Genomic DNA, 13,141 nt, shown 5'->3' with positions numbered 1-13,141 from the left:
ACTTAAATTTTTGAAAAAATTTAAGTGACAAAATATGCATAGAACTCAACATTGCTAACGTCAAGTTTCACCAGTAACTTGATTTTATTAAAATCAAGTTTTAAAAACAAGGACATTTTGCTGCATAGTTTGTAAATTAAGGGCTAATGCCCATTTTTCCCCATATTACTTATTCTAGAGATTGTACCACAAAAGCAAAGTGCAGGTGCTTCAGAGTGCAATGCATGTCAGAATATTTGACTCAAATACCATTCACAAGAGGAAGGATGGAACCTTAACTGAAATAGAATTCTTGGAGAAATTACTCAAACTAGATAACTAATTCATCATAAACATGTGTATAGATTATTTCACAAACCAATCCAACAATGAAATACACTTATGGGCCTTACATAAATGTACACAATAGTACAATTTACGTTAACATTCCATGTAAAGGATGAACAGTTTATCACATGTTTGAACAACCCAACTTTATACTTGCAAATGATTAGAAATCTGCACAAGGAAAGGATATGTCTCGTTAGAATTATAACAAACAATTTCTTTGCGGAAGAAAGTACATAAACTACCTCAAAGATGTTACCGCATAATAACACATTTAGATAAACACTGAGTTAAGGTATATGAAAGTTTAGTATGCAACTCAACTAATCCTTAATCTAAAGTAATTGGAGTTGGCTGCATGGATCCTTTTAGGTATGAAAGTCTAGTCATTTAAGTAAATTTAAAAAGAGAGAGTCTTCTACATAGGCTATAACAGACATCACCATAAGCTAGGATTAACTTTCAATATCAAGGCAATATTTGTCCATTGAAGGTGCTGCATCTTAGAGTAATAACACCTCCTATTGCAGAGTCCCAGGTGACGTTAGGTATGAGTATCACAGTAGGGCTTCAGAAGATGCTTTATGCGAACACCAAAATTTCAAATCAGTGAGATGTTAACGAGCTGTTGTTCTTTGTCTCACAACTTATAGTTGATAGCCATGCCATTGACCAGCGTACATGAAGAACACACACCTGAAAAGGTTCACCATGAATAGGTCCCACATAAAAGATCTCTGGTTGTTTTATAAATCTATCCAAGATATTTCCTGAGAAAATTTTAACCTCGTTTCTTTTATTATTTATCTTTGTGGTAGAGACAGTCTGGTATTAGAAATGTCAACAAAAGAATGCTAAGAATCATTCAATACTGATATTATAGAATAGTTGCTTATCCAAAATATATATATATATATATATACTAATATTATAGCAGTATAAATAAGCATATAATGTGGATGTGCAGCTGTTTAAAAAATATAAATATTGCTGATGAACTCTAGCTCAACTTGCCAGGTGGAGGGTGAGGTTGTGGGTTCAGGACCCGTTGGTGCATGTATAACTTACCAATAAAAAAAGTATTAACTATTAATTTCAGATCCCCCCAAAGCCTTTTCCAATATAAATCAAAATAGTTGGTGCAAGAGGATACCTGAATTTCATTCCAACTATCTCTCCAACTCAGATGCCTCTTCCGAATCAGACAAAGGTAAGAGAGTGCAGATCCCAAGCATATGTCCATTTAGACACACATAATACTCAATGCAATCCTCATATGAACCCAATCTACAGCTGGCACTTTGAGGTATCATCTTAGCTTGCAGCATGTTCCACAACTTTGCCTTACAGTAAGGGCACACCTCTGTTGGATGAAGCCGGGCTTCCCTTTTAATTAGCATCTTCCGGACCTTCGACATTGAGAACGACTTGAAAACTCCGCGAAAGAATCCCACATCGCCTTCCTCCCCTTGATCAAGATGTTCACAAGGATCAGACACATACAAAACATCTGTTCTGCATTGTGGCAAAAGGAAACTCTTCCCTGATGTCCTAGAGAACCGGGTCCTATGAACAAAATGGCCTGGAATTTGAATGCTATTGAAAAGGCCACCCTTCTTACATCCTGAACAGTAAATAAGAAGCTTCCCAAGCGCTCTCCAGTTCCCATCTACACTGTGACTCCCATTAGATTGCAGATCAAGCATCATCTTTGGTGCTCTAGTTCGGCAAAACTCCTTCCATAGTACTCTCTTAGCTAGATCATCAAACCACTTGCATGCACAGGACAGAGCAGCAATTAGCTTAGGATTCCAGTTCAACCGTTGGAATACTAGGAATATCACATCTTCACTTAGATGCCCTTTTGTGCATTGACAGCTTGATGAGTGTATGCAACGGTACTGCTTTGTTAGAATCATTGTCAGCCACCTATTAACAATTATCATAAATCCTTGTCATACACACAATGAAGAAAAGTTGCTTAGTTGATATTTTACACTGATGACCAAGTTTTTCAACCAGACAAAAAGATCCAAACAAAACATTATCCAAATGGAAGGACCTAGCCTAGAACTATGCAATTTATAACACCAGAAGCTAAAGGCAAGAACATAGTTCCAGCAGTCACATTTCAAGCAAATAACAAAAAGCAATAACATCATGCAGCCATTCAAAGTATACTCAAACTCAAGAACAAAGAGCTATTCAAGGCATATGATTCAAAAGTTTCACCTTCCAACGTAGTACCTACATAAGAAGCAAGTCTAAGTCATAAACTAATAATGACGGTCTATTTTAGAAATGCTAGAGAATGTTGCAGCAACACACCTTCCCCAATTCAAAGTTGATAAGAAAACTTGTATGAGGAAGTATTTTATTTAATAGGTGGAGTTTCTCCCCCATCCTTTGATTCATCAAAATACTAAGAGAACAGGGAAGGAGGAGGGGGAAGAGAGAAGAAAGGGGGGGGGGGGGGGGAGGTGGGTTCTCCCTATTGTTTACACCCCACAAATGCAGATATGAAAAAACACTATATAAGAAACGATAAAGTCGATGAGAATAATAAAATATCAGACAATCCTACAGCTCCATGGTAAACTAGAAATGTAACTTCTTGCCATATGGATCTTATTCCATTTCTTTATGGACCTCTCTAATTATCCATAAAAAATCGAATCCATGTTCATGTAGACATAAATTGAAGGCTATATAACATCTAAATTTGTTGCAAGCAGCCACAAAAATGGTGAGCTCTTATGCATATTTGATGAAGAGTATCTACCAGGCAATAACCTTAAGGTAAAAACATAAAGTCTATCAAAGTCCAAAAATAAAGTATATGAGAGCTCAAAAGGGATTTTTGAGCCCCACACAGCAATGACATGATTAACTCACACGTAGATTACTTCTCTTACTAGCATAAGCAATGATGCAATCCAATAAAATCTCAATAGAATAGGACCCACCTTTAAATTCTTCAAATTCCACAATGGCCACCGATTATGAAATTTCCAAAAGCAACCTGGCTTATCAAAAAAACAAAGAGAGAGCTTAAACTCGTATGTGAAATGGGTAGCTTTGCATTTGACTAGAATTTAGTTGTAACATATATCAGAACATAAACCAAAATTTTACTCACTAAACCAAACACAAAAAATTCAAAGCCAAAAAAAGAAGAAGCATTTTTGTTCTAATTTACACTAATCCAAACATTTTCAGTCACACAAAAGAATGAACTTATATTTCAGTTTATTTTCTCAATGCATGCCATACACTTGTAAAATTCCAGATCCACAAGCCCTTCACATCAAAATTCCAAGCAATTAAATAAAAAATAAAAAATAAAAACCCCACATAAAGTCTCAAACTTTACAGTTTCCCTAGACACCCAGAAACGAAAAATGAAGACTTTACAAAACCCTAGAGCCCAGCAAAACCAAACAAAACCATAGAAGCAAAAGAATCTGAGACTGGACTAGATCGTAATTAAGAAGAAATCGAAGACCCAAAATCCTCACCTCAGCTTATACTTCCAGAAAGCCTAGCAAACTCAACGCTGCACAAATGAAAGTTCAACACAGAGTTTAATAGTCATAAAGAAATAAAACAGAAAATTAAAAATTAAAAAAAAATGGGAAAAATAATAAAACAATTACATATAAGAAAGAAAAAGCATCATGGAATTTGGGGTTCTTTAGGGGCAGAAGAAGAAGAAGATAAAAACAGTAACAACACAACAGCGGCACCGGAACTGAAAAGGACAGCAAAAATGCAGAAAATGGGACTCCGAATGAAGAGAGAGAGACAAAAAGAAGAAGCTTTGTTTTTTTACTTTATGTTGTCTGCTTCCAAATAGAAGAAGAAATTTACTGAGAAGGTTAAACATACAGTGCAGCTGTTTTGTTAGTCGAAGGACAAATGAAATTTGGCCACGTACACAGAGTTTGTGGCTAGAATTTAATAGTGGGACCACATGAATCTCACCTGTCATTCAGATAGTGGAGGGTCATTTTGAGAGAAGATAAAGGTAGTGTCTGTCAAGTATGGAAGTAGTGTTTTTACTGTTGGTAATTTTTAAATTGAAAAGAAAGAGCAAATTGTTTTGTTTCGGGACCTTTAGGGGTATATGTCAGAAGACAATTCTGTCCGGCCAGAGATTCTTCTTTTTTGGAGTGTATACGTGGCATCTATTTATTGGCTATCTCTCTCAACTTGTTTATAATTATCAGGCCATTCTCCCTCAACTTCTGAATGGTCTGCACTCTGTTGCAGGAAGACATGTTACTGAACGACCGTTGTAGATAATTATTTGTAGCCAATTTTTTTTTTTTTTTTGGCTGAAGATTATTTGTATCCATCTACTCCCTAAGGTAAATTCAACATATATATATATATATATATAGAGGGCCTATTTGGTACATATGTTTAAACAACAGTTTTTAATTTTTTTTAGGCATATGTGGGTGAAAAAATGTATAAAAATACATGTATAAAAATGTATCCATCTACTCCCTAAGGTAAATTCAACATAATGGTCTATACTCTGTTGTAGGAAGAGATGTTACTGAACGACCATTGTAGATAATTATTTGTAGCCAATTCTTTTTTTTTTTTTTTGGCTGAAGATTATTTGTATCCATCTACTCCCTAAGGTAAATTCAACATATACATATATATATATATATATATATATATATATATACTAGCGTTGGCTGCACGTGCAAGGTACGTGCTACCCCAGTGAGAAAATTAATATAAATTTTATGTGTGAAATCGTGAATTTTGGCTCACCTAATTTGATTATATTAAAAAAGAAGTTTAAGAATACAACAAAATATCACAATATTTTCACAATATCTTCATTTTTAAGATCCGAATAGATATTTTTTTTATTTTATTTGAGAGAAATGCTACATTCATAACATTTTTAGAACAAATTCTAAATGACAAATTATTATTGGTTTTAAACTAATAACATTGTTATTGTTATTCTCAAAACATTTATTTTCAGTTGTGGTTGGTCACAGTCTCATATTTTATTATTTTATTTCAATTTGTAAGAAATTGATACTTCAATATTTGTAAAAATATTGTGATATTTGTTGTGTTGGTATAATAATATATATGCCAGCTTACATAAATATTTAAAAGAAAAAAAAAACAAACAAACAAACCGATTGCTAGAAAAAAAAAAAAAAAAAAAAAAAAAAAAAAAAAAAAAAACTTTAGGCACGGTAGAAATTAATGTTAAAATGTTGTGGACTTAGCATTTTTTTATTTGATCTATAAGAAACTGAGATTTCAACAATTGTGAAAATATTGTGATAATAATAAGTGTTGTAACATTTTCTTAAAACGTTTATTTTCAATTGTGGTTAGTCATAGTCTCATATTTTATTATTTTATTTCGACTTGTAAGAAATTGACACGTCAATAATTGTGAAAATGTTGTGAAATTTGTTGTGTCAGTATAACAATATATATGCCAGCTTACATAAATATTTCAAAGAAAAAAAAACACAGACCAATTATTGGAAAAAAAAAAAAATTTAGGCATTGTAGCTATAGTGCCAGTTGAATAAACCAAAAGCACTGTAACTCCAATGCTATCCATCAATAATAGCTTACCTATGATTTGTTGTGAAATTAATGTTAAAATGTTGTGGATTTAGCATTTTTTTTATTTGATATATAAGAAACTGAGATTTTAACAATTGTGAAAATATTGTGATAACAATAAGTGTTGTGACATTTTTTTTAAAACATTTATTTTCAGTTGTGGTTGGCTACAGCCTTATATTTTATTATTTTATTTCGATTGGTAAGAAATTGACATGCCAATAATTGTGAAAATATTGTGAAATTTGTTGTGTCAGTATAATAACATAAATGTCAGCTTACATCAATATTTAAAAGAAAAAAAAAACACAAACCGATTATTGAAAAAAAAAAAAAAAAAAAAAGGACTAACTAAACCAAAGCACTGTTGTAGCTACAGCGCTGCACAGTGCAAAAACACTGGATGTACAGTGCCAAGACGCTATGCGCGCATTCACACTTTTATTATAAACATTTATTTTTAGTTGTGGTTGATCACAGTCTCATATTTTATTATTTTATTTTGATTTGTAAGAAATTGGCACGTCAATAATTGTGAAAATATTATAAAATTTGTTGTGTCAGTATAACAATATATATACCAGCTTACATAAATATTTAAAATAAATATAAAAAAAAAAAAAAAAAAAAACACAAGCAAATTACTTAAAAGAAAAATTAGGCACCGTAGCTATAGTGCAAAAATAATGTACTAACAAGTGTACAACATTTTCACAAAACATTTATTTTCAGTTGTGGTTGGTCATAGTTTCATATTTTATTATTTTATTTTAACTTATAAGAAATTGACACCTCAATAATCGTGAAAATATTGTGAAATTTGTTGTGTAAGTATAATAATATATTAAAAAAATACAAACGGAAGACTACCAAAAAATGCAACTACTGTAGCTACAGTGCCAAGTAGCACTGTAGTTGCTGTGCAAAACTTAAACAAAAGGGTTAAAAAAAAAAAAAAAAAAAGAAAAAAGAAAAGGCAAAGTGCCTCACCAAAGCACGGTTGCCGCTACAGTGCTTGCACAGTGCAAACACTCTGAGTGCATAGTGCCGAAGCACTGTAGCGGCATTGGCACTTTTATAATATAAGATATATATATATATATATATATATAGGGCCTGTTCGGTACGTATGTTTAAACAACAGTTTTCATTTTTTTTTTAAACATACGTGGATGAAAAAGTATGTAAAAATACATGTAATATAGTTTAAAAATTAAAAATATGTGTTTAAACTTGCGTACTAAATGGAGCTTAATAGCTTTAATCTATGAAGTTTCATACCCTACAAAGTAGAAACATTATTGAGATTCATCCTATGAACTTATCTTATTATATATTTGTTTGAACTTTGAACTCGTTACAAATGATCCTCCTTACAACCCATTGAAGGTTTATCTCTCTATTGTTACTTCTGCCTTACAAAATGCTTTTATACATTGGACATTTTAATACGAATAATGCTTTCATTGCTTTTTAATTATTACACTTAGTGTTAGCTCGAAGATATGGAAAGCAAGCAAGGTAATATGATTGTGAAATTGGATATGAGTAATGTTAATGATTGGATTAAATGAGATTTCTGTTTTTCAATCCCTACCTACATATATCATTAGTTGCTTCATGGTGACATTTGGATTGTGTAAAGATCTACAACGTATAATATGTTCATATTAGTGGGGCAATAGCGCAAGATGAAAATCTTATTAATTGAATTAGTTGGGAGAAGGTTTGTAGGCCTAAGGAGTGTGGACAATTCGGTTTTTCGAGATATGGAAGGATTTAACACTTAAGATATGGAAGGACGAAAAAAAAAAAAAAAAGGATCTTCAAAGGGTTATTGGGTTATAGACAACCAAATAAAAATAAAATCATAAAAATTTGGTTCACAATCATATTCTACATTCTATATTTATATTATGATTGCAAGTCATTTTTGCATTTCTAATTGTCCCATAGAAGATGAGTAAATATATTTAGATGAAATGCGTGTCTTGTAGAGCTTGTATGATATGATCCAAAATTATGTGCAACTAGTTGCTAACCCGTGCAATGCACAGGAAAATTACTAAATATGAAATCTAATGAATGCAAAATACCATTTAAGTTAAAAGACAAATATTAGTGAATGTCGATCCTTACCTGTTTGTGTTACATCTAGAGTTTCATATCTAAATTATTACAATACTACTTGTAGCAACTAAAGCTCACAATATAAGTATATTATATGAGACCAAAACTTATATTATCTTCAAACTTCCCTTAGCCTTACAGAGTCCCTTACCAAAAAAATTTTGTATTGAATTTTATTTCAAAGGACTTATTCAAAATTATTTGAATTAAACCTCACAAATTAGAAAGAAAAAATAAATAACATTACAACATTGTAGCTGATTAATGTATACCAATTTAACATGATAAATTACTATCAGTAATTTAGAAAGCAAAAATTAACAAAATTAAAGTTGTTATCCATTTCACCTAAAACTTTTCATATTCTAAAGTTGTCAATCACCTATTAACAAATAACTATTAATATAAAATATTCATTAATTACTTCAATACCGCAAGTTGTTTATATTGTAAAAAATTTGAGAGAGTGACATAGCATGCATCTTAAACTCTTTCTTGCTTGGATCCTATAAAACAATATATAGAGAGAGAGAGAGAGAGAGAGAGTACATGCCATTAAAGAGACAACCAATTATGATAGTGTTGGAGGCAAAGTAAAAGATTAAAAAAATTGAAGAAGCAAGCGGTTTGGCTAACATACTAGCTAGTTAATTTATATCAAAAGATAAAAAAATCTTACAATAAAATAGAATACATAAGTAAATAAATATATGTGATACAATCAGATAAATAAAAGGTTTGTCAAGATGATCAAGTTTGACAATGAAGAATACGCAACAACTATTGATGAGGGTAATCTCTATCTTAAACTTGTGATAATGATGAAGATGCAACAACTACTAATTATGCAAATCTAACATAATCTTATTTTGGGAAAATTATTAGGTACTCTCAGAGTACTATAAATGTGTACTCCCCCTCTCACATGAATGGTGGGTCCCACCATGAATTTAATTAGTGGGACTTACCATTCATGTGAGAGGAGGGAGTATGCATTTATGGTACTTTGGGAGTACACAATAATTTTCCCCTTATTTTGATTCAACTACAACAAAAATAACAATAATTACCATAAAAAGATTATATCAAAAAACAATCTTTTATAATATAGCCAAGAGTACAATCAAAGCATATAGAAGGAATTTTTAATCTATTTCAATGATGAAGGAGGGATTCACTTAAATGAGGAGACCAAGAAAAAAGGAGAAGTGTCATGTTATAAGTATAGTATTGAATTTTAAACTCTATAATTCAAATTGATAACTACTAAAATACCTTAACAAATTGAATTTCTGCAAGTATGGATTACATCATTCAATTGAATTTCTGTAGGCACAGATGCTACTAAAACTCTATCATTCAATTTTCTAACTACTAAAACTCTATTACACAAATATTACTAAAACTCTATCAGACGGATTACACAATATAAACCAATAATGTTACCGTCTCAAACATATAATAATAAAATAAAACCAAATCAATTTTAAACATAGAAACAAACAATCATATATTAGTACAAATACCTAACCTAAATACATAAAAACTCATATATGACCCGCAACACAAAAAAAGGTAGTAACAAAATTATATATATATATATATATATATATATATATAAACAGCAATAATAAAGAACGACACTATTAATCTAATCCTTACGTTGAATTATTATGCAGACATCCACAAGAATTCAGGTCAAGAGCAACTGGGATTTAGAGATACATAAACTAAATCATCCAACTTTTTAGTATTAATATAGTATGAGGAGAGGAAGAGATAGAGATAGAAAGCCAAAGTCAGTTAGGAAGCTGAAGGGTTATCGTTTGATATTGTAACCGTGGAACACAAAGGGTTGCTGTTTAAAATTTTAACCGTAGAATACAAAGAGTTGTCATCTAAAATTGTAACTATGGAATACAAAGGGTAGGGAATTATTTTCTTTTTATTAGTATTTTTAAATTCAAGAAAACCAATTTTAAATTGTAAGACAAATTCAGGAAAAAGAATTGGAATGACGTGGCAGTTGATGAGAAAACTAATTTTAAATTGTAGGACAAATTTAGGAAAAAGAATGGGAATGACGTGGCAGTTGATGTGGCTCAATCTGAGCGTAGCAACATTAAATACTACGCTTCAGCTTTTAGTAATATATAGATTCGAGAATAATCGTTAGTGTTACTTTGAGTATTATCTAACTGATTTTTCCTTCTAAAAGATCATGTCTTGTTAGGAGCTATGCTTAACAATGAAACACGGGAATCTATCACTTGACCTCATTGTGGGGTCTTCTAGTGTCACAGACATATATCTGTGTCTGGAGATTTAAATAAAATGATCAGATATATATATATATATATATATATATATTTCTTTGTGGTTAAAAAAAAAATGCTAACAAATAGATATTAGTTAACATTTTAATCTAAATCTTCATATGAAATGAAATTTTAATTTTTTGAATCATACATATTGGGAAGCAATTTTTTGTGCAACTAAAGAATACCTTCAAAACTTGCTACAAAATTATATATCCATATCTATATATGATTAGTATGTAATTGGATTATGAAAAATCTTAAATTACATTGGAAACTAAGTGAACCAAACACGAATTTTATACAATACAATAACATCAGGGGAAAAAAAACTAAATTGAAGAATAGAACACAAAATATTTCAAAGTTAAAACTCAAAATAGAACTGCATATGCAATTCCAATATGAAGCAACAAATATATACTAATTAAACAAATTTTTTTTTACTAGTTCATCATTTGTATTGCAAACTCATTAATTATTCCAACAACTTCTTTTATACCTACATCTAAATTTGGTCCAATAGGTCAAATAATTGCTCAATAGATATTATGCTTTCCATATCTATAAGCTTAGATATTACCTTTTCATTCAGCAAGGATTTTCGACAACTAAAAGGCTGCATTTGGCACAACTTCATATTAGTATCTAGCTCATTAAAATATTGATACTGAATTTAATATCATAAATCTTCAAACTTCTTATCACTAAAAAAAAAAAAAATACTAATATCAACTAAAGTGGAGGGAGGGGGGAGAAGAATATAAAAAATCTAATACCACAAATCATTAGATTAAACAATTAAAAATAATAATGATACTTTTTGTCATTTATATTTTTTAGAAAATTCAAATTTAGAATAAGTACTATCAAGTATCAACCCAAACCTATCTTTTCCCATTTTTAAGTAAGTGCATTGAAATGAACTAAATTGGACTGAAGTGGACCAAATTGGACCAAATGGAACAAATAGGCCAAATTGGACTGAATTAGACGAAAATGAACAAAATTGACCGAAATGGACCGAGGTAGACCAAATGGATCGAAAGAAAAGTATGAAAGAAGTTCTTTATAAATGAAAGTATATGAATGTGTAAAAGCAACATATACGTAAAGTTAAAATCGTTCAAGATATTATTAGGAAAAAAAAAAATCCATCCTAAAGTCAATCAGTTAATATATTTAATATTATCAAAAAGAAATTAGAGGAACAAATCAAAAAAAAAAAAAAAATGGTGAAGTGGCTGATGATGTGGCTTAATAAGAGCATAGTAACATAAAATTTTCTGCTTCAATTTTTAGATATTGTATAGATATAGGTGTTGAATTTCTATCATTTATGGGCTAAACTCAAAATTCTGCTCAAGCAAAAGTGATTTAAAAATCCATTGGAACATTTGAGCCTTTAATTCAATGAAACATCGAAACTATCAAGCTATACTCTTTTGGAGAGAGAGAGAGAGAGAGAGAGAGAGAGAGACAGAGAGAGAGAGAGACAGAGACAGACAGAGAGAGAGAGATTGTAAAATCGTGACTTCAAATCATGATTTTAGTTAAAAACATGTGTGTAAGAATTATTACTTTTATACATAATACACTGCCCCCTCACAAAATGTGTCTCCCAAAATGAAGGACGGGAAAAAGTCAATTATTTTTCTTTCATCTAAAATAGGAGAGGATGCATGGTGCAATTTTTTTTTTTTTTTTTTTGAAAATGAAGAACGTGAAATATCATTAAAATAAGCCATAGTCGGCGAACAATACAGAATGGAGATGTGGAGGAACATCCTCCATCCACACCTTAAAACCTATGACATGTCTTGCATGTTTTGCTAGGTTATGAGCAACAGCCTTACCAATTCTATGAGTATGGGAAAAAGTAATACAATTGACATCTGTTAAGGTTTGGGCCGAAGCAAGAATGTGGCCAAAAGAAGATAGGGAGTCATCTTTACTTTTGAGAGCTTTTATCACCACTTTGGAGTCACCTTCCAATATGTAGTTGGCGAAACTGAGTTCATGAGCAAATGAGATTGCCCGTGCCGCTGCTAGTGCTTCAACCAGGTCGGAGGAAAAAGGCATCTGGATCTGTTCCGATAAGGATGCAAGTACCTGTCCATGGTCATTACGGATAACAACACCCAAACCGGCTTTGTTAATATCTTTGAAAAGTGCCCCATCAAAGTTGATCTTGAGTGAGTTTGCTGGTGGTGGGATCCAAGTAACCCGGTTTATGCTGGATACCGTGGCTAGAAGTTGTTGGGCTCTGTTTGCACGATGGAAAACAGAGAGGGCTTGCCGAGCATTTGGAACGACCTGGGTTATGGGGTAAACATTTTGCTGCACTCTAATCTGGTTTCTACGGGACCAGATAGTCCACATTGTTACCACCATCAACTCCAGATTTTTTTTCTCTTCGTTGGCAAAGAGTAGCAGCTCCTTTGTGTCACGGAAGGAACGGTTAGAGATTGTGGGTTATGTAACCACCCCTCACCGTAAATGACAAATTTAAATGGAGAATGTTACTCTCGTAACAAGTCAATCCATAAATAGACTGTTAGAGATTGTGGGATTATTTTAATTGAAGAGTATAAAATTGGATCTTGGACTTAGTTATTTGCTTGTCATATAGACGACTTAGTACGCAACTGTAGGTGTTGGGCATTGTTTAATAACATCATGAAGCTAAAGCCACATGCCCACAGTAGTCAAAGGAGTCATATTATTTCAATGGCTATTGTCATGTC

General features: G+C 31.6%; 2 protein-coding genes across 7 annotated transcripts; both read right to left on the bottom strand.

Annotated features, from left to right (window-relative positions):
• Nucleotides 1-301: 301 nt before the first annotated feature.
• On the bottom strand, nucleotides 302-4,150 carry LOC126713649 (EID1-like F-box protein 2). Of its 6 annotated transcripts, none has more exons than XR_007651391.1 (6): nucleotides 3,984-4,150; nucleotides 3,846-3,883; nucleotides 3,294-3,349; nucleotides 1,481-2,256; nucleotides 771-1,023; nucleotides 302-498 (listed from the first exon to the last, which is right to left on the bottom strand). XR_007651391.1 is itself a non-coding variant. In XM_050413467.1 (5 exons), the coding sequence occupies exon 4, from the start codon at nucleotides 2,244-2,246 to the stop codon at nucleotides 1,497-1,499; it is 750 nt and encodes a 249-aa protein (XP_050269424.1). In that variant the 5' UTR covers nucleotides 2,247-2,256; nucleotides 3,294-3,349; nucleotides 3,846-3,883; nucleotides 3,984-4,149; the 3' UTR covers nucleotides 302-498; nucleotides 1,481-1,496. The 6 variants fall into 6 exon arrangements, 4 of the variants coding, with proteins under 4 accessions (XP_050269424.1, XP_050269425.1, XP_050269426.1 ...); XR_007651392.1 differs by having other exon boundaries at nucleotides 846-1,023; XM_050413467.1 differs by lacking the exon at nucleotides 771-1,023 and having other exon boundaries at nucleotides 3,984-4,149.
• Nucleotides 4,151-12,128: 7,978 nt separating this feature from the next.
• Nucleotides 12,129-12,776, bottom strand: LOC126698801 (uncharacterized). The gene has a single exon (XM_050396262.1). It carries the CDS (start codon nucleotides 12,774-12,776, stop codon nucleotides 12,129-12,131), a length of 648 nt encoding a protein of 215 aa, XP_050252219.1.
• Between the last annotated feature and the right edge of the window lie 365 nt (nucleotides 12,777-13,141).

The sequence above is a fragment of the Quercus robur genome, chromosome 2, assembly GCF_932294415.1.
Source record: "Quercus robur chromosome 2, dhQueRobu3.1, whole genome shotgun sequence".
NCBI classification, from domain to species: Eukaryota; Viridiplantae; Streptophyta; class Magnoliopsida; order Fagales; family Fagaceae; genus Quercus; species Quercus robur.
This window is presented reverse-complemented; position numbering and strand designations above follow the sequence as displayed.

Coding starts and splice junctions, on each gene's coding strand:
- LOC126713649 (XM_050413469.1), bottom strand. CDS start 2,246: ATGATTCTAACAAAGCAGTACCGTTGCATACACTCATCAAGCTGTCAA.
- LOC126698801 (XM_050396262.1), bottom strand. CDS start 12,776: ATGTGGACTATCTGGTCCCGTAGAAACCAGATTAGAGTGCAGCAAAAT.